At 36.9% G+C, this 23,381-nt stretch overlaps 1 protein-coding gene and 1 pseudogene across 1 annotated transcript; both read left to right on the forward strand.

Moving 5' to 3' along the window:
- The first annotated feature begins 7,032 nt into the window (after positions 1 to 7,032).
- Olfr1168 (olfactory receptor 1168) lies at positions 7,033 to 7,971 on the forward strand. The gene has a single exon (NM_146531.2). It carries the CDS (start codon positions 7,033 to 7,035, stop codon positions 7,969 to 7,971), a length of 939 nt encoding a protein of 312 aa, NP_666742.2.
- On the forward strand, positions 19,618 to 19,923 carry Olfr1169-ps1 (olfactory receptor 1169, pseudogene 1; annotated as a pseudogene).

Genomic DNA, 23,381 nt, shown 5'->3' on the forward strand with positions numbered 1-23,381 from the left:
ATGTCAAGATACAGAGAGGTCTCATGCTGGTTAATCAACTCATAGATCTTGTCCAGATACAACTAGATGTATTATGACAAATAACTCAGCAGGGATGTGAACAAAAGTTTCCGGGATTGTGTGTTATTTCCATTCAGTATGTTAAATTTACTAGGGCAGCTAATTTGTCAAAAAGTCTTTTTCAGTATATGTTACAGAATTGGATGGCTGAATTTGAACAGATCCTTCGGGAATTGAGACTTCAGGTCAACTCCACGCGCTTGGACCTGTCGCTGACCAAAGGATTACCCAATTGGATCTCCTCAGCATTTTCTTTCTTTAAAAAATGGGTGGGATTAATATTATTTGGAGATACACTTTGCTGTGGATTAGTGTTGCTTCTTTGATTGGTCTGTAAGCTTAAGGCCCAAACTAGGAGAGACAAGGTGGTTATTGCCCAGGCGCTTGCAGGACTAGAACATGGAGCTCCCCCTGATATATGGTTATCTATGCTTAGGCAATAGGTCGCTGGCCACTCAGCTCTTATATCCCATGAGGCTAGACTCATTGCACGGGATAGAGTGAGTGTGCTTCAGCAGCCCGAGAGAGTTGCACGGCTAAGCACTGCAATGGAAAGGCTCTGCGGCATATATGAGCCTATTCTAGGGAGACATGTCATCTTTCATGAAGGTTCAGTGTCCTAGTTCCCTTCCCCCAGGCAAAACGACACGGGAGCAGGTCAGGGTTGCTCTGGGTAAAAGCCTGTAAGCCTAAGAGCTAATCCTGTACATGGCTCCTTTACCTACACACTGGGGATTTGACCTCTATCTCCACTCTCATTAATATGGGTGGCCTATTTGCTCTTATTAAAAGGATAGGGGGAGATGTTGGGAGCCGCGCCCACATTCGCCGTTACAAGATGGCGCTGACAGCTGTGTTCTAAGTGGTAAACAAATAATCTGCGCATGTGCCAAGGGTATCTTATGACTACTTGTGCTCTGCCTTCCCCGTGACGTCAACTCGGCCGATGGGCTGCAGCCAATCAGGGAGTGACACGTCCGAGGCGAAGGAGAATGCTCCTTAAGAGGGACGGGGTTTCGTTTTCTCTCTCTCTTGCTTCTTGCTCTCTTGCTTCTTGCTCTCTGGCTTCTTGCTCTCTTGCTTCTTGCTCTCTTGCTTCCTGCACCCTGGCTCCTGAAGATGTAAGCAATAAAGTTTTGCCGCAGAAGATTCTGGTCTGTGGTGTTCTTCCTGGCCGGTCGTGAGAACGCGTCTAATAACATGTGGACACATTGCCCCTTCTTAAAATTGGAAACAATCACCCATGGAAGGAGTTACAGAGACAAAGTTTGGAGCTGAGACAAAAGGATGGACCATCTAGAGACTGCCATATCCAGGGATCCATCCCATAATTAGCCTCCAAACGATGACACCATTGCATACACTAGCAAGCGTTTGTTGCAAGGACTGTAATATAGCTGTCTCTTGTGAGACTAGGCCGGGGCCTAGCAAACACAGAAGTGGATGCTCACAGTCAACTATTGGATGGATCACTGGGCCCCCAATGGAGGAGCTAGAGAAAGTATCCAAGGATCTAAAGAGATCTGCAACCTTGTAGGTGCAACATTATGAACTAACCAGTACCCTGGATCTCTTGACTCTAGCTGCATATGTATCAAAAGATGGCCTAGTCGGCCATCACTGGAAAGAGAGGCTCACTGAACAGGCAAACTTTATATGCCCCAGTACAGGGGAACGCCAGGGCCAAAAAATGAGAATGGGTGGGTAGGGAAGTGCGGGGGGGCGTGGGGGGGGGACTTTTGGGATAGCATTGGAAATGTAATTGAGGAAAATATGTAATAAAAAATCTTAGATTTATGAAATTCCTAGCCAAATGGATGGACCTGGAGGGCATCATCCTGAGTGAGGTAACACATTCACAAAGAAACTCACACAATATGTATTCACTGATAAGTGGATATTAGCCCCAAACCTAGGATACCCAAGATATAAGATATAATTTGCTAAACACATGAAACTCAAGGAGAATGAAGACTGAAGTGTGGACACTATGCCCCTCCTTAGATTTGGGAACAAAACACCCATGGAAGGAGTTACAGAGACGGAGTTTGGAGCTGAGATGAAAGGATGGACCATGTAGAGACTGCCATAGCCAGGGATCCACCCCATAATCAGCATCCAAACGCTGACACCATTGCATACACTAGCAAGATTTTATTGAAAGGACGCAGATGTAGCTGTCTCTTGTGAGACTATGCTGGGGCCCAGCAAACACAGAAGTGGATGCTCACAGTCAGCTAATGGATGGATCATAGGGCTCCCAATGGAGGAGCTAGAGAAAGTAGCCAAGGAGCTAAAGGGATCTGCAACCCTATAGGTGGAACAACATTATGAGCTAACCAGTACCCCGGAGCTCTTGACTCTAGCTGCATATATATCAAAAGATGGCCTAGTCGGCCATCACTGGAAAGAGAGGCCCATTGGACTTGCAAACTTTATATGCCCCAGTACAGGGGAATACCAGGGCCAAAAAGGGGGAGTGGGTGGGCAGGGGAGTGGGGGTGGGTGGATATGGGGGACTTTTGGTATAGCATTGGAAATGTAAATGAGTTAAATACCTAATAAAAAATGGAAAAAAAAATCTTAGAAAAATAAATTTAAATTGAGATAAGGATAGATAACAAGACTGCAGCAGAATACAGTTATTAAATGAAAATTTCACAATCATTTGGAACTATTTTCTGTCTGAACTGGTAGTTAAGGTAGACCACAGCATATCCCACAGTCATACAGGCTATTGGTTTCTACTAGAAATACATCTAACGATGTGATCCCTAAAGATACTGCACACATAGATTGACAAGACAGTGAGAAATTAAGCTCTGTTAGTTGCCATTTTCTGCATTGCTGGCTTGTTTTCTCAGTCCTAGAAGGCTGTATCTAACCTGGCAGGGAGAAAAGTCATCAGGGCTTCTACCCGCCTGGGAACTGTAGTGATGACTTTTCTCACAAGATATGACCACTAATGCAACAGTAGCATGGCTCTTATGGAGTTAATCACGCGTGTTCTGTTTAGACTTACTCCTGCTTTACAGAGGAAGCTTCTGTTTAATACTGTAAACTGTCTAGCGCCTATGGTTGGCCTAAGTCACAGAGATTTTAGAACTGTAGTCTTGGCTAAATACATGATGCCATATTCAGTTCTGAACACCTATCTTTATACCCATATATTAGTGTTCCTCTCTGCTTTTATCACTGAAGTGTCTCTCTGGAGTGAACAATGGTTATTGTAGAAACTGACCATTGTTCTAAATGTGGGGTATGTGACTGTGGATTGTTCAGGACTAGACAGAATACCTTTCTTTCCAAAGTGCAAGTAACATTATAGAAAAGAATTGGAAAGAATTTAAGAGTGAGGGATTTTGAAGGAATGCTGTAGAACCATGCCTTCTGAATATAATGTAAGAGTTGTACTCATGAACACTGCATTGGTAGTTACTTACAAAAGAATACCACAAGATGTTAACAATCACTCTTTAATTATGTATGAGGAAAGGTTATGGGAAATTACTAGATTCTAGAAATTACTAGAATTGTTTGCTAATATATAATGCATCCATAAAATATATTAATTAGTGTTTCAGAATAAAATACAAGGTTTCAAAATTCTAGTATCATATGGCAATAATTATGGATGTATTTTATATTTTAAATGATAGTTATATAAAAAAATTTAATTTTTGAAATGAACCTATTTACAGTTAATGTTTTCCTAGCATATATCTACGTAGCAGTGTATATTTTGTTATTTTCATGCCTGTGCATAAAACATTTTGAACATAGTAACAAACTATTAATTAAAAAGAAAAATGAAGTTTCCTCTAATTATACATTTTTCTGTAGTCCAAGGCAATCATCAATAGGATTCTCTAGGGTATGTTTCCCCAAAGCCAATGACTTCGTTCATCATAAACAACACTATTATGAATACAGCTTAAAAATGTGTGTCTTCTTCTACATATTTTTATGTTTCTTTCAAAGGAGTTTGACATTTGCCTCCTTTACCTAATTTCACTTTACAAAGGTCAGTTTCTGCCTTTATTTGAGAAACTTAAAACATTTTAATTCTCAAGGAAATTGTTTTCATTTATTAATAACTAAGTGGCACAATAACTAATGCACATCAAGAATATTTTGCTGTTGGTGAGTTTCTTGCCACATTTTGAATCTTCAACGAGGTATTTGAAAAATCCTCAGAAATTGAGAGGTGCTAAATAGAAATGTGAGTTGAGAAAGTGGTACTTCCTCATTTGAATACTTAGCATACATTAAGGTGCTAAATTCTATATACTTAATTCCTAGCAACACTGTTTTTTTGTTTGAGCCATTTCTTTTTTGCTATTACTAATATAAAGACTTTAAAATTGAATGCTAAATATAAATTGTGTCAATATGAAATGTGATTAATTTAGGTCAACATACATGTGAATATACACATCGCAGAGTTAAATATGCAATGCAACTTAGATATTAAGAACTGAAGACACAAGGAAAAGAAAGTAGTGGAAAATAGCAATATTCTTACTAAAGCAACATCTTCCTTGGGAAGTCTTATTGAAAATCACAATTGAAAAAATATTAAGAAATTAACTATAAGAATAGAATCATGATACGGCATTAATATCTTGATCATGAACTATATGTCTTCTAGAAATCCATTTAGAATATTTAATTTCATAAATTTTGTAATAAATGGTCAAAATTTTATCAGTTCTTATATAAAAATCTAAGTAAAAGTTTGATTATAATTTGACAAATAACAAGGATTTTTATTTTAAATGAAGGCTAGAAATGTGAGGGTGATGGAGGGGCATTTGTCCACATTTCTGGGTAGTTTTAAATTATCCTGGTATACGCCACAATACCCATGAATGAAGATACTGGAAAGATCAGCACAGTTCTCTCTGATAGTGAATGAAAACCCTGGGGGAGCTTCAGAGGACTTAACCCAGAGTCCTGGTAAGAATCATAGGGAATCAGAGTACAAAATTGAATCTTACTTACGAAATTAAGAGAGTTACAATACATACATCTTTGACATCCCTTTATTTTTATTTCTATTTTGAAGGTTATAAACACTCAATCCAAAATGAAATTGAGGAATTTAATTAGTTACAAAGAATACTTTTATTATACTCAAAACCTTTTTTCATTACCCATATATTTTAATTATTATGCTTATGTAGATTTTCCCATAATTGTTTTGAGGCAAAGTGTTACAATGTTACTCAGACCATTCTACACTCATTTTTCATTATTCTCTTGCTTAAGACTACTGAGTTTTGGGGTTCTGAATATGCAGAACTATGCTCATTGCATACATATTTTAACCAAGAAGAGGGTATGTATATGTATCTTAGGATTCTACATTGAGATGATAATAAAAAAAAACTGAACATATTGTTCAAATCTTAATGTTATGTAGAAAGATAGGATGATCACAAATATTTAGAAAAAAATATGGAAACTGGAATTTTAGTCAAGGATTCTGTGTATTTGGGCAGTCATGTATTAGGGCAAGAATTTGTTAAAAATTCAACAAAATATGTAAATTGTAATATGCAGATTATGTATTAAGAGAAGACAGAATAAATCTGGATTTACAATTTATCAATAAACTGGTAGTCTCAAAATTTTTAAAAATGTCTTAGAATGAAATAATGAACAATGCATGAAGAGATTTTTTTTGCAGACCTATGAAATAAATAAGTTCAAACTAGTATACTTTCTGATTTAAACTTTTTTTGCGAAGTCACAAATCCATAGCAGGTACTCTAATTCATAATTTTGTTGGCTACAGTAAGTTTTTCCTAAGTTAGTAGATACAGATTTTAGTATTAACTTCAGCACAGGACAGATAATATTTTAATACTTAAAAAAAAAAAACTCTTGAAGTTAGAAGTGTAAAATGATGGGGTTATATGTGAAAAATTTGAGAAGAAAGACGGGAATTTGATTAACACATATGTGTATACAAAAAACTCAAAGAATGAAAATAGTACTGTATAGAGGGTGAACAAATATGAGATATATATTTAATTAGTTTGAGTAAGCAAATAAAACTATTGCTCTTCCTCTTACTACAACAACTACTACTACTACTACTAACCCTACTGCTATCACTACTACAAAAGGTCCTCTAAGTTACTGAATTGAATTTGAAATTAATTTTGATGATCAGTGTAATTATTATTTTCAAAGGCAAAGTAAAGGCATTATATTTGGTAGCAGAGGAGCTTCATGTTAAAAAATATGGTGGAAATATTTTTAACTAAAATCAAGTAAATATTATAAAAATCATTAATAGTCATTTGGTTTGAAACAAGATCAAGGCCAGCCCACTTGGGCACTCAACTAAGACTCTGTCTCAATTATTATTTTTTTTAAGTAAAAAATTAAATGTAGAGCTACAATGTTACATTCGTGTCCAGCATTCACAACACTAGAATAGATTGAATCAGTAAATAAAAAACAACTAAAACAAAACAACTTTATTATGAAGAATCATGGATTTATTTTTTATTTCAGACATTTTATGACTAGTTTTTATTATTTCCTTTTTCTTGCATACACTTAGCTTTCCTGGTGACTTCTCAAATGTGAGAACATGACAGTACTGATTTCATTGATTGTCTAATTGAGCCCTTGGCAATTATTGTCTATTATTAAGCATTTCAAAACTCAGAAAAGAAATCATGTGGAATTTATATGCAATTCATATAGTTAATCATTTCTATTCCAGATGAGAAAAATATAGAATTAAAGAACATATATAGCTTGCAGAGTCATAGAGAATTTGAGGTAAAGAATCTAAACTGAAGAAGAACATTTATGAATACTCGACCATCATCTGCCTTTGTTGTTTATTTCAAGCTTTATCTACACACATACTATTCAACCCTGCCGAGTCCTACTTACTAAATTCCTACTTTTTTCCTGTTCTTCATTTTTGTGTAACTGGTAACCCATGAAATGATAAACCAGAGTTCTGTAACCACATTTATTCTGGTGGGTTTCTCAGAATATCCACACCTACAGCCACCCCTCTTCCTTATGATAATGACCATTTACACAGTCACTCTGGTAGGAAATGTAGGCATAATTTTGGTCAGAAGGATCAACCCTAAGCTTCACACACCCATGTACTTTTTTCTGAGCCATCTTTCATTTTTGGATATATGTTATTCTAGTGTATTTACACCAAAATTGTTAGAGATCTTGATTGTGGAACATAGAACTATTTCTTTAAATGGTTGCATGACACAGTTTTTCTTTGGCTGTGCATGTGTGATTACAGAGATGTTCATGTTAGCAGTGATGGCCTATGACAGGTTTGTGGCTGTTTGCAACCCCCTGCTCTATACTGTTGCTATGTCTCATCAATTGTGTGCTCTCCTAGTAGCTGGAAGTTATATGTGGGGAGGTCTGTGTGCTGTGATAATCACATACACTCTTGTAGAGCTCTCTTATTGTGAACCTGGCATCATTGATCACTTTGGCTGTGAATATTCAGCCATTGTCTCTGTATCCTGTTCTGACCCCTCCTTCAGCCAGATGGTATGCTTAGTCATTTCCATATTAAGTGAGGGTAGTAGCCTTCTTATCACTATGGCCTCCTATGTCTTCATCGTTGTCACAATCATCAAGATGCCTTCTAAAGATGGACTCAGAAAAGCCTTCTCCACCTGTACTTCACACCTGACTGCCATCAGCATCTTCCATGGGATTATTCTCCTTCTCTACTGTATACCCAATGCAAAGAGCTCAAAGCTGCTGGTCAAAGTAGCAACTGTACTCTATACAGTCCTTATACCCATGCTGAACCCCCTCATCTACAGCCTAAGGAACAAAGATGTAAAAGAGACAGTCAAGAGGCTCATCAGCTCAAAATTGCACTCTCAGACAATATAATACAACTAGAATGCATTTTCAGTTTAATGTGTATTTATTCATATTCTAAAAAACCCTTTTTATTTATACTATCAATCACACATTAGTTTTATTAAATACATGGTTATATTTTTAATATGATATTGAGTTGCAAATTATGCCATTTGGATTGGATTTTTTTTATAGTTTCATACAAATGTTCTGTACTCTGATTCAAGCTCATTGAACAGTAAAGAAAAGTTAACATTTCAAATCCCTTCAATTAGAGTTATATAAATAATAATGAAAAAGAAAATAATATTTCCTTATAGCTCTATAGCAATCCTGCCTCTAGAGCTGACTTTTAGCTCTTTTATTGCACCAACATTCAAGTCCTCACAACTAACCTTTACTTTTTACTTGGAATGCTCTATAAAACAGATATATGATATTATATAGTGTGTAAATTAATGGTAAAAATTTGTTTTATGAAAATTCTGACTATAAGGAATCATATGTCAAAATGTTTACTATCACCAATATATAGTAATTTCACTTTGTTTTGTTTTACTTTTGAGATTATAGCTCCATTATTCTCTTCACATTCTGACCTCTAGACACTCTCATGTAAGTCTCTGTAATTTCCTTCAAGTTCATGGCCATTGTCATTACCTACCTACATGTACATATGTATATATTCCTGAACATAATATTTCAGATTGTATAATGTACTTTTATGTATGTTTTCAAAAACATTAATAGTTTGGTACATGCCAATAAATTGTTCATGTGCTCTTCCCTGGGGAAGATCATTTTCTTGCTTTCAGTTTTCTAAGTATTAACAGACTCTATTTGATACTAGCTTCTCTTTATATATACTATCAATCACAGATTAGTTTTATTAAATACATGGTTATGTTTTTAATCTGATATTGAGTTGCAGATTATGCCATTTGGATTGGATTTTCCAATTATAGACAAAAATTTGTATTTTTAAAATATAACATTGATCACTAACTTTTACTCATTTTTAGTCATTAGTAAACAACATATGTACTTACTTTGCTGGCTTAATCAATGAGATACAATAATAGTCTTTATTGTTGTTTAAAATTTTGTGAGTTAATTCCAATAAAATATATTGTTTACAGTTTTGAAATTCTCATTACTAAAACTCTTCTTGATAGTTACACATAAACCTCTTTCATCCTTTTCTTCAATTTTATTTTAGTCATTAATCCAAATTGACAAAATTTTGTCTAAAAGTACGACATGTATTTCTTCATTTTTGAGACTAGTTTTGTTAGATGGGTTTGCATTGCACTACTAATGTGAATGAATCTTTTTAAAATATTTCATTTGTCTTAGTCTTCTATTGGGAGGCAGAAATTGGTGGGTGGGGGAGCATCCTCATAGAAGCAGGGGAGTCAGGCGGGTAGGGGGTTTCTGGAGGAGAAATGGGGAAAGGTGATAGTATTTGAAACTTAAGTAAAGAAATTATCCAATAAAGGAAAAGATAAGAACTTAAAATGTCTATGTTCTTGGAGAGAAATTATTCACCTTTCATTAAGTTTTCAGTGTCTGGTAGATTGATCATGTTCCAATGAAGGTCAAATATATAATAATATACAGGGAGCAGAAACTCTTCATTTTTATTTAAAGGGAAAAATGAAAGTCTGCCTCTACAGTGTGCAAGTGTTAGCATGTGGCTTAAGCTGTAGTATCATCTTGATTTTTGTTTTGTTTTGTTTTTAAATAAACTGTGTGTCTTTGTTTCTTTGTTTTCAGTTAAGATGTTACAAATTGTAATTCCATCATGATGGATTTTCCTTCAATGAGTATGTGGTGTTTTTCCATGTCTCTTCATATGAGATTTAGTTTGAAATCAATTTTGTCAAATATTAAAATTAACTACATCAGCTTTTTCATTTGGTCTATTGCTTTTAATAATTTTGTTCTAACCCTATCCTTGGTGTTAATGGATGTTGCTTGGGTGTAGCAGAAAGACAGGTCCTGTTTTCACATCCATTCAATTACTCTTTTAATTTGAGAATTAAGACTATTGCTATTGAAAGATCAAGGAGCAATGTTTGCTGATTCTTGTTAATTTATTCTTGTGATGTGGTGTGTTGTGGTGTGGTGTGGTGTGGTGTGTTGTGGTGCGGTGTGGTGTGGTGTGGTGTGGTGTGGTGTGATGTGATGTGATATGATGTGCTGTGATGTGTGTGTATATACGCAACCTAATTCTCTCAAATCCATTTTTCCTTCACTACAAATTAATTTATTCCCCCTAAAAAAACAAAATAGAGTTTTTGCTGCCTATATTCTTGGATATTTGACCTTTATTAGAACATGATCAATCTATCACATCAGAAACTTAATGAAAAGTGAATCTCTCAGTCTGAGCACACTGACAATTTTTTAAATAATACAGAAGACCAATCTATGGATTCAATGTAATACCCATCAAATTTCAACACAATTCTTTGCAGAACGTCAAAGGCCACTTCTCATGCTGATATGGAGAATCTGTGTTTAATAGTAGGCACAAAATAAGAATAAATTAAAATAACTGAGATTATAAAACATTTTATTAACAGTTGCTATCACTTTGTTGATTTTAAATTTTGACAGATTTTTTTTGTCCAGGAATGCTATAATATCTGAATTTGAATTTACCTCTGACCTTCTTAATTGATATGGGTATTAAGCATATTGCTTAGCGTTATTATTCATTTGTATTGATAAAGTTTTTGTTTAAAACCACATTGAATAATTTTTTTATCTTATTTTGCTTTCTCTAGATTTTCTTTTCATATTTAGTATTTTTTGGTTTAATTGAACAATGATTGTATCGTTGCCTATGACCCCCTCCCTCTGTTCCCTTTCAAGTTCATGTTATCTTAGTATTTTTAAACTATTCACTAATTTATTGATTAATATATGGCTATTTACTAATTTTAATATGTATATTTGCAAATACATAAATAAATGCAATCTGAAGCATCAATTTAATAAAGATTATAGAAATATCTTAAGGATGATCAGTTGAGACTGGAGAAATATGCAGGGGCTTATCTCTAGGGATTTTACCTATTCACTGTGGTATGCCAATTGGTGTCATTATTATTCAAGATATTTAAGCTACCACATTGTTGAAATTTCATGGGGATATCTATCCTGTCTTATCTAAAAAATAAAATTGTTCAGTAGATATCCTTATTATATAGATCTGTCTTCCCCCTATAGGCTATGTTACTTGAGCCTGAGATATTAAGGTAATATTGTAGTTGTATCTTCTTGGCCAGAGCAGCATCACCAGTCAGTTCTTCTATGTATTTCTTTTTCTTTAGTATTTATGGATTTATCTTTTTTTCAACTTTTTTTCTTTAACTTTTTATCTTTTTAATTTTTTTTCTCTTTTTTTAATTGGGTATTTATTTCATTTACATTTCCAATGCTATCCCAAAAGTCCCCCATCTGCTTCCCCACCAACTCCCATATCCACCCACTCCCACTTCTTGGCCCTGGTGTTCCCCTGTACTGAGGCATATAAAGTTTGCATGACCAATGGGCCTCTCCACTGATGGCCAACTAGGCCATCTTCTGATTCATATGCAGCTAGAGACATGAGCTCTGGGGGGTGGCGGGGGAGTGGTATTGGTTAGTTCATATTGTTGTTCCACCTATAGGATTGCAGATCCCTTCAGCTCCTTGGGTACTTTCTCTAGCTCCTACATTGGGGGCCCTGTGATCCATCCAATAGCTGACTGTGAGGATCCACTTCTGTGTTTGCCAGGCCCCGGCATAGTCTCACAAGAGACAGCCATATCTGGATTCTTTCAGCAAAATCTTGCTAGTGTATGCAATGGTGTCAGCGTTTGGAATCTGATTATGGGATGGATCCCCGGATTTGGCAGTCTCTAGATGGTCCATCCTTTCGTCTCAGCTCCAAACTTTGTCTCTGTGACTTCTTCCATGGGTGTTTTGTTCCCAATTCTAAGAAGGGGCAAAGTGTCCACACTTTGGTCTTGGTTCTTCTTGAGTTTCATGCGTTTAGCAAATTGTATCTTATAAGTTGGGTATTCTAAATTTCTGGGCTGATATCCACTTATCAGTGAGTACATATTGTGTGAGTTCCTTTGTGATTGGGTTACCTCACGCGGGATGATGCCCTCCAGGTCCATCCATTTGCCTAGGAATTTCATAAATTCATTCTTTTTAATAGCTGAGTAGTACTTCATTGTGTAAATGTACCACATTTTCTGTATCCATTCCTATTAAGACACAGCATCAAATTAATGTAAACCTGAAGACATTATTTCAGTATGTCCAAATTACTTCTCAGGTGTTGTACTGGCTAGTTTTGTGTCAACTTGACACAGCTGGAGTTATCACAGAGAAAGGAGCTTCAGTTGAGGAAATGCCTCCATGAGATCCAACTGTAAGGCATTTTCTCAATTAGTGATCAAGGGGGAAAGGCCCCTTGTGGGTGGGACCATCTCAGGGCTGGTAGTCTTGGTTCTATAAGAAAGCAGGCTGAGCAAGCCAGGTGAGGCAAGCCAGTAAAGAACATCTCTCCATGGCCTCTGCATCAGCTCCTGCTTCCTGACATGCTTGAGTTCCAGTCCTGACTTCCTTGGTGATGAACAGCAGTATGGAAGCGTAAGCCGAATAAACCCTTTCCTCCCCAACTTTCTTCTTGGTCATGATGTTTGTGCAGGAATAGAAACCCTGACTAAGACAAATTGGTAACAGCAGAGTGGGGTATCCCTGTGACAACCTGACCATGTTTTGGGGAGGACTTTGGAAGGACTTTGGAACTTTGGGCTTGAAGATCCATCCATTGTTAAGAGCTCTATCAGATGTTGTGTAGGAGCTTGGAAGATAATGTTGAGAACACTGCAGAAGATGGAGGTCTGGTTTGTGAAATTTCAGAGGGAAAATTAAAGACCCTTTTCAGGGCCATTGCTGTTTTGATTGTGAAGATTCTGTAGTTCTGGTTAGCTGGGGCTGAAGAATCAGCTGTGATTAACAAGATACCAGAACTACTAAAGCAAAAACTTTGCATTACTGGGACTATTGATGCTGGTTAGCTGGAGCTAAGAAATTAGCAGTGATTAAGAAGAGACCAGCTTCATTGAGGTGACATCTTCTGGGAAGTGTTTTCTGAAAGCAAAAAGAGGCTGTGTTCCAGAGATGGCCAAGGTTGTACTCTTGCTGCAGCAGGACTTGGTAATATGTAAGGGTCACCCAGGTGGTACTGGTTTTGAAGGCATGAAGGGGTCACGCAAAGCAGCTGAGGCTCGGCACTGTGAGAGGCCATGGAAAGCCATTGGTGAAGGTGCAGCCTCAGTTGCAATTGAAGGCCCAGGACTGAAGGGTCATGCAGTGTTTTGGAGATGCCAGTACCATGAGAGGACCACCAAGAGCAGCAGCAGCAGTGGAGTACAGGCATCTGGAGCCTAGAGGACGGCGTGTGTGCTACAAAGGGCCTGGCTGGAGAAGTGACCCAAGCCCTTGGAGGAGCCCAGAAGATCGTGAGTTGGATCCCAGACATTGGACGGTTGGAGATTGACTTTTGCTTTTGCTTGTGACTGTGCCCTAATATTTTCCTTCTTGAAGGAAGAAACTGTTTTAGTGGAGCCCACAGTTAAGGGACTTTTAATATGTAAAAAGACTTTGAATTTTAATAGAGGTGGATATTTTAAAGAGATTGAAATTTTAAGAATATATAAAGACTGTGGGACTTTTAAAGTTATTTAGAATGGGGATGAATAAGATTGTAAGGGTTGAGGCTTACTAGTGATGTGTTTGTGTGTCAAGTTGACAAGGGGTCAATTTTACTGGCTAGTTTTATGTCAACTTGACACAGCTGGAGTTATCACAGAGAAAGGAGCTTCAGTTGAGGAAACGCCTCCATGAGATCCAAATGTAAGGCATTTTCTCAATTAGTGATCAAGGGGGAAAGGCCCCTTGTGGGTGGGACCATCTCAGGGCTGGTAGTCTTGGTTCTATATGAAAGCAGGCTGAGCAAGCCAGGTGAGGCAAGCCAGTAAAGAACATCCCTCCATGGCCTCTGCATCAGCTCCTGCTTTCTGACCTGCTTGAGTTCCAGTCCTGACTTCCTTGGTGATGAACAGCAGTATGGAAGTGTAAGCCGAATAAACCCTTTCCTCCCCAACTTGCTTCTTGGTCGTGATGTTTTTGCAGGAATAGAAACCCTGACTAAGACAGGTGTATATCTAGTTCTTATCATTCCCACTCTAGTTTTGTCTTGATGAATTTTTTTACACTAGGTATTTTCTTCATTTACATTTCCAATGCTATCCAAAAGTCCCCCATAGCCACCCCACTTCATCCCTACCCACCCACTTCCACTTCTTGGCCCTGGCATTCCCCTGTACTGAGGCATATAAAGTTTGCATGACCAACAGGCCTCTCTTTCCAATGATGGCCGACTAGACCATCTTCTGATACATATGCAGCTAGAGACACGAGCTCTAGGGGGTACTGGTTAGTTCACATTGTTGCTCCACCTATAGTGTTGTAGACTCTTTTAGCTCCTTGGGACTTTCTCTAGCTCCTCTACTGGGGGCCCTGTGATCCATCTAATAGCTGATTGTGAGCATCCACTTCTGTGTTTCCTAAGCCCCGACATAGCCTCACAAGAGACAGCTATATCTGGGTCCTTTCAGCAAAATGTTGCTAGTGTATGCAATGGTGTCAGCATTTAGAGGCAGATTATGGGATGGATCCCCAGGTATGGCAGTCTCTAGATGGTCCATCCTTTCGTCTCAGGTACAAACTTTGTCTCTGTAACTCCTTCCATGGGTGTTTTGTTCCCAATTCTAAGAAGGGGCAAAGTCCACACTTTGGTCTTGGTTCTTCTTGAGTTTCATGCGTTTAGCAAATTGTATCTTATATCTTTGGTATTCTAAATTTCTGGGCTAATATCCACGTATCCGTGAGTGCATATCAAGTGACTTCTTTTGTGATTGTGTTACATCACTCAGCATGATGTCCTCCTTCATTTACATTTCAAATGCTACCTGAAAGTCCCCTATACTCTCCCTCAACCCTGCTTTCCTATCCACCTACTCCCACTTCTTGGCACTGGCGTTCCCTTGTACTGGTGCATATAAAGTTTGCAAGACCAAGGGGCCTCTATTCCCAGTGATGGCAGACTAGGCTACCTTCTGCTACATATGCAGCTAGAGACACGGGCTCTGGGAGTACTGATTAGTTCATATTGTTGTTCAACTTATAGGGTTGCAGACCCCTTCAGCTTCTTGGGTACTTTCTGTAGCTTCTCAATTGGGGGAGCTGTGTTCCGTCCTATAGATGGCTTTGAGCATCCACTTCTGTATTTGCCAGGCACTGGCCTAGCCTCACAAGAGACAGCTATGTCAGGGTCCTTCCAGCAAAATCTCACTGTCATATGCAATGGCGTCTGTGTATGTTGGCTGATTATGAAATGGATCCCCGAGTGGGGTAGCATCTGGATGGTCCATCGTTTAGTCTTAGCTCCTAACTTTGTCTCTGCAAATCCTTCCATGGGTATTTTGTTCCTTATTCTAAGGAGGAATGAAGTATCCATATGTTGGTCTTCCTTCTTCCTGATTTTCTTGTGTTTTGCAAATTGTATCTTGGGTATTCTAAGTTTCTGGGCTAATATCCACTTATCAGTGAGTGCATATCAAGTGACTTCTTTTGTGATTGTGTTACCTCACTGAGGATGATGCCCTCCAGATCCATCCATTTGCTCAAGAATTTCATAAATTCATTCTTTTTAATAGCTGAGTAGTACTCCATTGTGTAAATATATTACATTTTCTGTATCCATTCCTCTGTTGAGGGGCATCTGGGTTCTTTCCAGCTTCTGGCTATTAATAATAAAGCTGCTATGAACATAGTGGAGCATGTGTCCTTATTACCAGTTGGAACATCTTCTGGGTATATGCCCAGGAGAGGTATTGCTGGATCTTCCAGTAGTACTATGTCCAATTTTCTGAGGAACCACCAGACTGATTTCCAGAGTGGTTGTACACACTTGCAATCCCACCAGCAATGGAGGAGTGTTCCTCTTTCTCCACATCCTCGCCAGCATCTGCTGTCACCTGGATTTTTGATCTTAGCCATTCTGACTGGTGTGAGATGGAATCTCAGGGTTGTTTTGATTTGCATTTCCCTGATGATCAAGGATGGTTAACATTTTTTCAAGTGCTTCTCAGCCCAATGGTATTCCTCAGTTGAGAATTCTTTTTTTTTTTTTAACTCTTTACCCCATTTTTTTAATGGGGTTATTTGAATTTCTAGAGTCCAACTTCTTGAGCTCTGTATATATATTAGATATTAGTCCCCTATCAGATTTAGGATTGGTAAAAATTCTTTCCCAATATGTTGGTGGCCTTTTTGTGTTATTGACAGTATCTTTTGCCTTAGAGAAGCTTTGCAATTTTATGAGTTCCCATTTGTGGATTCCTTATCTTACAGCACAAGCCATTGCTGTTTTGTTCAGGAATTTTTCCCCTGTGCCCATATCTTCGAGGCTTTTCCCACATTCTCCTCTATAAATTTCAGTGTCTCTGGTTTTATGGGGAGGTCTTTGATACACTTAGACTTGATCTTTGTATAAGGAGATAAGAATGGATCAATTCGCATTCTTCTACATGATAACTGCCAGTTGTGCTAGCATCATCTGTTGAAAATATTGTCTTTTTTTATTTATCAGTCTTTATTCTGGTGCAAATGAAGCTTCTTAGATGAGAAATAAGAACTAAACTTATCTATTAACATGAGAGTAATTGAGAATGTACTAAATAGCATAACTAATTTGGAAATTGACATTAATAGTTTTTTTTTCTGTGAGACTTATGACCCCACTAACCATGAGTGGTTGGTTAGGTTTCCACTTTCAGGCATGATTTTCCCTACTGGTAAAGGATTAAGTTCAATCATTGAGCTGTTGGTCAATGCCAATACAAAGTCCACCATTATAGGGTTATGGGTCATTGTTGTGGCAAATAGGGTCAGATGCAGCTAGAATTTTCTAAGTCCTGAGTCATAAGTATAAAGTGTATTCAGAAATAAGTGATTTATCACAGCATCTTAATAGAAAGCAGGGTAACATCCATCCAGGTCCTAGTATCTCCTGAAAAACTACTCAAATGGAATTTTCTCATGTGTTGTATACATAATAAATATATATAATATATATTATATATAATATGAAAATATAGGTAAATATAGAATAAGTTTTCTTTTCAGTTTTTAGAAATATTTAGTGTTATTTATTTCTCATCCATACTGTTTCTTCTATACTGACTACCCTCCTTGAATTAGTCTGTGTTCTATAGAGGAAGAGATTGTTTAGAATATCTATATACATTCATATAAAATGTGACTTATAAGTATGGGTTATAGGCTATTGTCCAGATACTCAAACAATGAAGGTCTACCAACATAAAGGGCCAAGAAGCCAGTAGTTGTACAGTCCACAGTATATGAAAGACTAACAATAAATATAAAACTTATTGTATCTGATGTTATATATAAATGATGTTATATTAGACACAAATAAATATATTTAACTTCATTAACATATATAAATATATAATGTATATACTATGTATTATTTACATATATATATATGTAACTACACTAATATATTATATGTATCATGTACATTTTTAATATAAACAAATAATTTCAAAGAATCAGAAACACTTTGTAACTTCGTAAGGACTGACAAAGTAATAAAGTGTGGTACACATGAAAGACATATGGTTCATATTGAAGTAATGAATGTGTAGAAATACAGAAAAGTAATGATATAATTTAAAGATTAAAAATTAAATGAGTGTTTACTTTCAAAACTGTTCATATTATTCTATATTAATTTTGTCTCAAAACCTGATGACTGAAAGTTAGTAATAATCCAATATAGAATTTATGGTAGTGGTTAAAAATGAGATAAATACTAGAAGGACAATTTTAATGTTTAAGTTTGCAAACATTTTGGTTTAACTAATTTCTCTTTGAAATACATATTTTAGTACATATGTTTTTACCAATTATGTTTTAGAAAATAAAATTAATTTTCTGTTTCATCACGACACAGATCAATTTGTTGTCATCAAAACTGAAGTTCAAGCTTTGCCTAAGATGTTCATTTATTCAATGGGGAAAATACAGAACCAGAAAATAATAAATTAAATGTTTTCATTACACAAAAGCCTTAGGGAACAAGCTTCAGTTATATAGACATCAAATTTGCACTGATATGAGAAACACCAGCTAGCGTTCACTCATATTTAACTGTTCAGCTAAGGTAGGTTAATGAGTTTCAACAATTAAAAGCACAGGTAATAATATTGATTTGGGATGAGTAGATAAAAGCCATACAGATGAACCAATTTTTCATTATTTATATTAGTAAAATCTGAAGTGTAATGAATAGATGAAAGTTTGTTCTCCAAAGTAGAAGACTTTGAATAAAACTGTTAGAATTATCCAGATAGCTATTTACTTAATTTATCTTAATCTAGGTTCACAAGCAACTCTTTGTTTGTTTGACCATAAGTGGATATGCATATTAACTGAAGTTTTATTGTTCTCTGTTGGCAGTTTCTTTTTTAATAGGTATCACCTATAAGTAACAATACATGATGACACAGCTTCACTTTTATATCATGTAAGCTACAAATAATACTTATAAAGGCAAAATAACAAAAATTATCTTCAATGTATATCTTTCCCTATTTCCCACTCCCCATATTTCATTTATGTGTACAGATTTAAGAATGCAAATCCACCACATATTAAAGACAAACATATGTATCTCTGAAAGATTCATGTTTCTTTATTCTCTTTTCAAATTTAAAAGAGATCTTTGTCTTATAAACTTTATAAAAGGCAAAGATAAGTGTGTTGATTTATACATTATAACATTTTATTTTAATATGCCCCATGGGTGATCATAGTCTAATACTTTATCTCTAGAACACTCTTTGGAGCAGACATATACATGTGAAATTAAAATATATTCTTAGTTAAAATCTGATTTCTTTCCGTTGTTACTGAATGATACAGACCACATAGCATCAGAATAAAATGATTTTCATTTTTGCCAAACAGTGCCAGAGACTTCCATTGCATTTGAAATGATGAATATTCTTTAATACAGTCAAGAATTTGAAGAATCTGAATACTTATATTTAATATTTTGTTCAGGTGAATGCATTGTTTTAAACATGAAGAAATGTCTACTCTTATATAGACAAATATTTCTATGATTGATCTATGTACACAAATGTTGAAGATGAATTAAAATTCCATCAAATCAGAAGTATTATTTCAAAACAGAAGACAGATTTAAAATGTTAAAATTGTAAGAAGTTAAAATTTTCACAATGGTGTGTGGCTTTCACACATGACAACTGAACTCTCTGACTATCAGATATGTTTCATTATGATCAATATCATAAAAGTCTACTTACAGAGTAATATGGCTGGCAAGATTTCTTGAGGAAAACCAACACAGAAAATGAATTGCTATTGTTTTCTTTTTTCCCTTTCTTCTTTTTTTTCTCTCATCTTCTTTTCTTTTTTCTTTTATCTAGAGGTAACTAACAATGCATCTAGCCCACTTTGAAATTAGCTTTTATGATCTACATACAAAGAAGAATGGATAGGGGAAATTGCTCCTCTGTGGACAAATTCATTTTCTCAGGAATTACCAATAACCCTGACACAAAAGTGGCCCTGTTCATCACATTTTTACTTGTTTATCTCATTGCATTTCTTGCCAATCTTGGAATGATAATTTTAATTAGAGTGGATGCTCAGCTTCACACACCCATGTACTTTTTTCTCACCAATCTCTCCTTCTGTGACCTCTGATTTTTGAATGTGTACCTCTTTTTAAAATTAACCATTCATTAATCTTTTCACAATAGAATGTATGAATATGCTCATGGCTTGCTTCCTTTGATCTTGAAACTACAACCCTCAAAATGATGCTATTAGAAGCTGAAATTTTTGAGAAATGATTAATTCGTAAGTGTAGAACATTTAGAAATTGGGAGATTTCCTCACAAAACATACTTGGACTTCTACTTAGCCTGTCTACTTTGTAAATATAGTGGAATCCCTGCTTTCTGAACCAGATAGTAGGATTGAACCATAACCGATTCTGCCACTGGCTGGACTACAGACTTCTCGCTTAGACTGTGATAAATATTTTATGGCTGAATATAAAGTAACTAGTATTTCTAATTTGTATGCATGATTCTAAATGTAAAATCAACAACATGGCAGAAGACATTATTTGAAATACATTGAAATTTAAAGAAAAGCTTAACTTCTGCTAATTTCTATGCAGTTGACCTATCTTTCTATTCTTTCTTTCTTTCTTTCAATTTAAAACTCCAGATTTTATTCCCCCTTGGGTCCCAGGTCCACCATCTGACTGTTCCACATCCCATATCTCCTCCCCGACCCCCTTTCTCCAGGAAGATGCCACATCTCCACCTCCACCCTACCAGAACACTAACCTCCCTGGGAGACTAGTCACTTGAGAATTAGGTGTATCTTCTCTGTCTAAACCCAGACCCCTCAGTCCTCTGCTGTATGTGTGATGGGGGCCTCATATCATCTGGTGTATGCTGTCTGGTTGGTGTTCGAGTATTTGAGAGATCTTTGGAGTGTCCAGGTTAATTGAGACTGTTCTGCTTCTTAGGTTCTTCCAGCTTTCCCCCAATTCAACAATATTCGGCAGCTTCTGTCCATTGGTTGGATGCAAATATCTGCTACTGACTCTTTCAGCTGCTTGTTGGGTTTTTCAGAGGTCAGTCATGATAGGCCCCTTTTTTGTGAGTGTCAAATATCCTCCTTAATAATGTCAGGTCTTGGGGCCTCCCATTGAGCTGGATCCCAATTTGGGCTTGTCGCTAGACCTTCTTTTCCTCAGGAATCTCTCCATTTTCATCCCTGGAGTTCTTTCAGAAAGGAACAATTATGGGTCATAGTTTTGACTATGAGATGGCAACACTCTCTCTCACATAATTCCCTTTCTCCTGGTGGAGGTGGGCTCTACAACTTCCCTCTGCCCCAGTATAGGGCATTTCATCCAAGGTCCCTTTCTTTTGTCCCAAGAGCCTCTCAACTCCCAGGTCTCTGATAGATTCTAGACGGTACCCCCAACCTCCTACATTCCGAGGTTGCATGTTTCTACTTTCTGCTGGTCCTCATGGCTGAGTCCTTTTCCTTCTCCCAATACCAGATCATGTTCCCGCTCCCCCACCCATACCATTTTTTTTTAATTTCTATTTTTTATTACGTATTTTCCTCAATTACATTTCCAATGCTATCCCAAAAGTCCCCCACAACCTACCCCCTCCCCACTCGCCTACCCACCCATTCTCATTTTTTGGCCCTGGCATTCCCCTGTACTGGGGCATATAAAGTTTGCCTGTCCAATGGGCCTCTCTTTCCAGTGATGGCCAACTAGGCCATCTTTTGATACATATGCAGCTAGAGTCAAGAGCTCCAGGGTACTGGTTAGTTCATAATGTTGCACCTACAGGGTTGCAGATCTCATTAACTCCTTGGATACTTTCTCTAGCTCCTCCATTGGGGGCCCTGTGATTCATCCAATAGTTGACTGTGAGCATCCACTTCTGTGTTTGCTAGGCCCCGGCCTAGTCTCACAAGAGACAACTATATCACGGTCCTTGCAACAAACGCTTGCTAGTGTATGCAATGGTGTCATCGTTTGGAGGCTAATTATGGGATGGATCCCTGGATATGGCAGTCTCTAGATGGTCCATCCTTTTCTCTCAGCTCCAAACTTTGTCTCTGTAACTCCTTCCATGGGTGATTGTTTCCAATTCTAAGAAGGGGCAAAGTGTCCACACTTTGGTCTTCGTTCTTCATCAGTTTCATGTGTTTTGCAGATTGTATCTTATATCTCGCTATACTAAGTTTCTGGGCTAATAACCACTTATCAGTGAGTACATATCATTTGAGTTCTTTTGTGATTGTGTTACCTCACTCAGGATGATGCCCTCAAGGTCCAACCATTTGCCTAGGAATTTCACAAATTCATTCTTTTTAATAGCTGAGTAGTACTCCATTGTATACACTGTCTTCTATTTACATATATTTGAGTAGATTTGTGGTACTCTTGGTTATGTTTGGAGCAGTTCTGTTTACAACTGGCAATGATTTGTAAACAGAATCATCTCTACAAATATATGATAATTTAGGACTGTTGAGTACACAGCCCAAAACGTTTGTACAGCACAGCCTTAAGTTCTCTCCTTTGTTTTTTTATTCAAAATTGTAAGCATTGTGTAAAAATATGTGTCATCTATACCTTGAGTTTCTGAGCCAGTGTCTGCTACTTATTTTGTTTATCCTCACTTGAAATTAGCTCACTTCTTCATTTTACATTCTCTCTTTTTATTTTTTCTCATTCAAAGTGATGGATGTCCCATGAAAATAGTGATTTTTAAGGATTATTATTATTATTTTATTAATTTTTGAGAATTCAATTCAAAGGAACCCAATCTTGACACCACTAATCTGGACAAATATTTTGGGCTCCATAGTTCATAGGCATAACAAACACATACAGTTATATGTCTGTATGTTTGTTTTTTTATTTGTGTGTGTTCATTTTTAATTATTATTCTCTCCTACAGTATATCCTGCCTCATCTCCCTCTACTGCTTCCAGCCAGACTTCCTCCATCTCCTCTTACTCTAGTTCCAGTGCTTCTCAGTTTCCCTTTAAGAAAAATCGGGCTTCTCAGTGATATCAACTAAATACAACATAACAAGATGCAATAACACTAGACACACACCATTATATTAAAGTTGGATTAGGCAAACAAGTAGTAGAGAAAGAGTCCAAAAGCAATCAAAAGAGTAAGACACACCACTATGCCAATTGTTATGAGTCCCACCAAAACACCAAGCTAAACAGCATTTATGCAGAAGACCTCGCATATATGCATGCAGGTTCCATGATTGTTGCATCAGTCTCTGTGAACCCCTATGAGTACTACTTAGTTGGTTCTGTGGGTGGTGTTTTTCTGGTATGCCTCTGTCTTCAGGCTCCTGCAATCTTCCCTCTCTGTCCTCTGCAAGCGTCCCTGAACTCCATGTAATATTTCAGTATGAGTGTCTGTATCTACTCCAAAGAGCAGCCAGAAGAAGCCCCTGTGATGGTTATTAAGGTAGGCAACAGTCTGTGAGTATAACATAATATTAGGAATAATTTCATCAACTTTTTCTTTTTCTGGTCAGTGGTGCTGGGTTCTACCCTATGTCTTTAAGCCAGCAAGTTTCAGACTCTTTGGATGTAGGCAGTAAGGGACATGTCCTCTTCTTATCATTTGAGCCTAAAGTTATACCTTCTATTAATTGGCCACTTTGACAGCTCTG

This window comes from Mus musculus, chromosome 2 (assembly GCF_000001635.26).
Source record: "Mus musculus strain C57BL/6J chromosome 2, GRCm38.p6 C57BL/6J".
In the NCBI taxonomy this organism is placed as follows: Eukaryota; Metazoa; Chordata; class Mammalia; order Rodentia; family Muridae; genus Mus; species Mus musculus.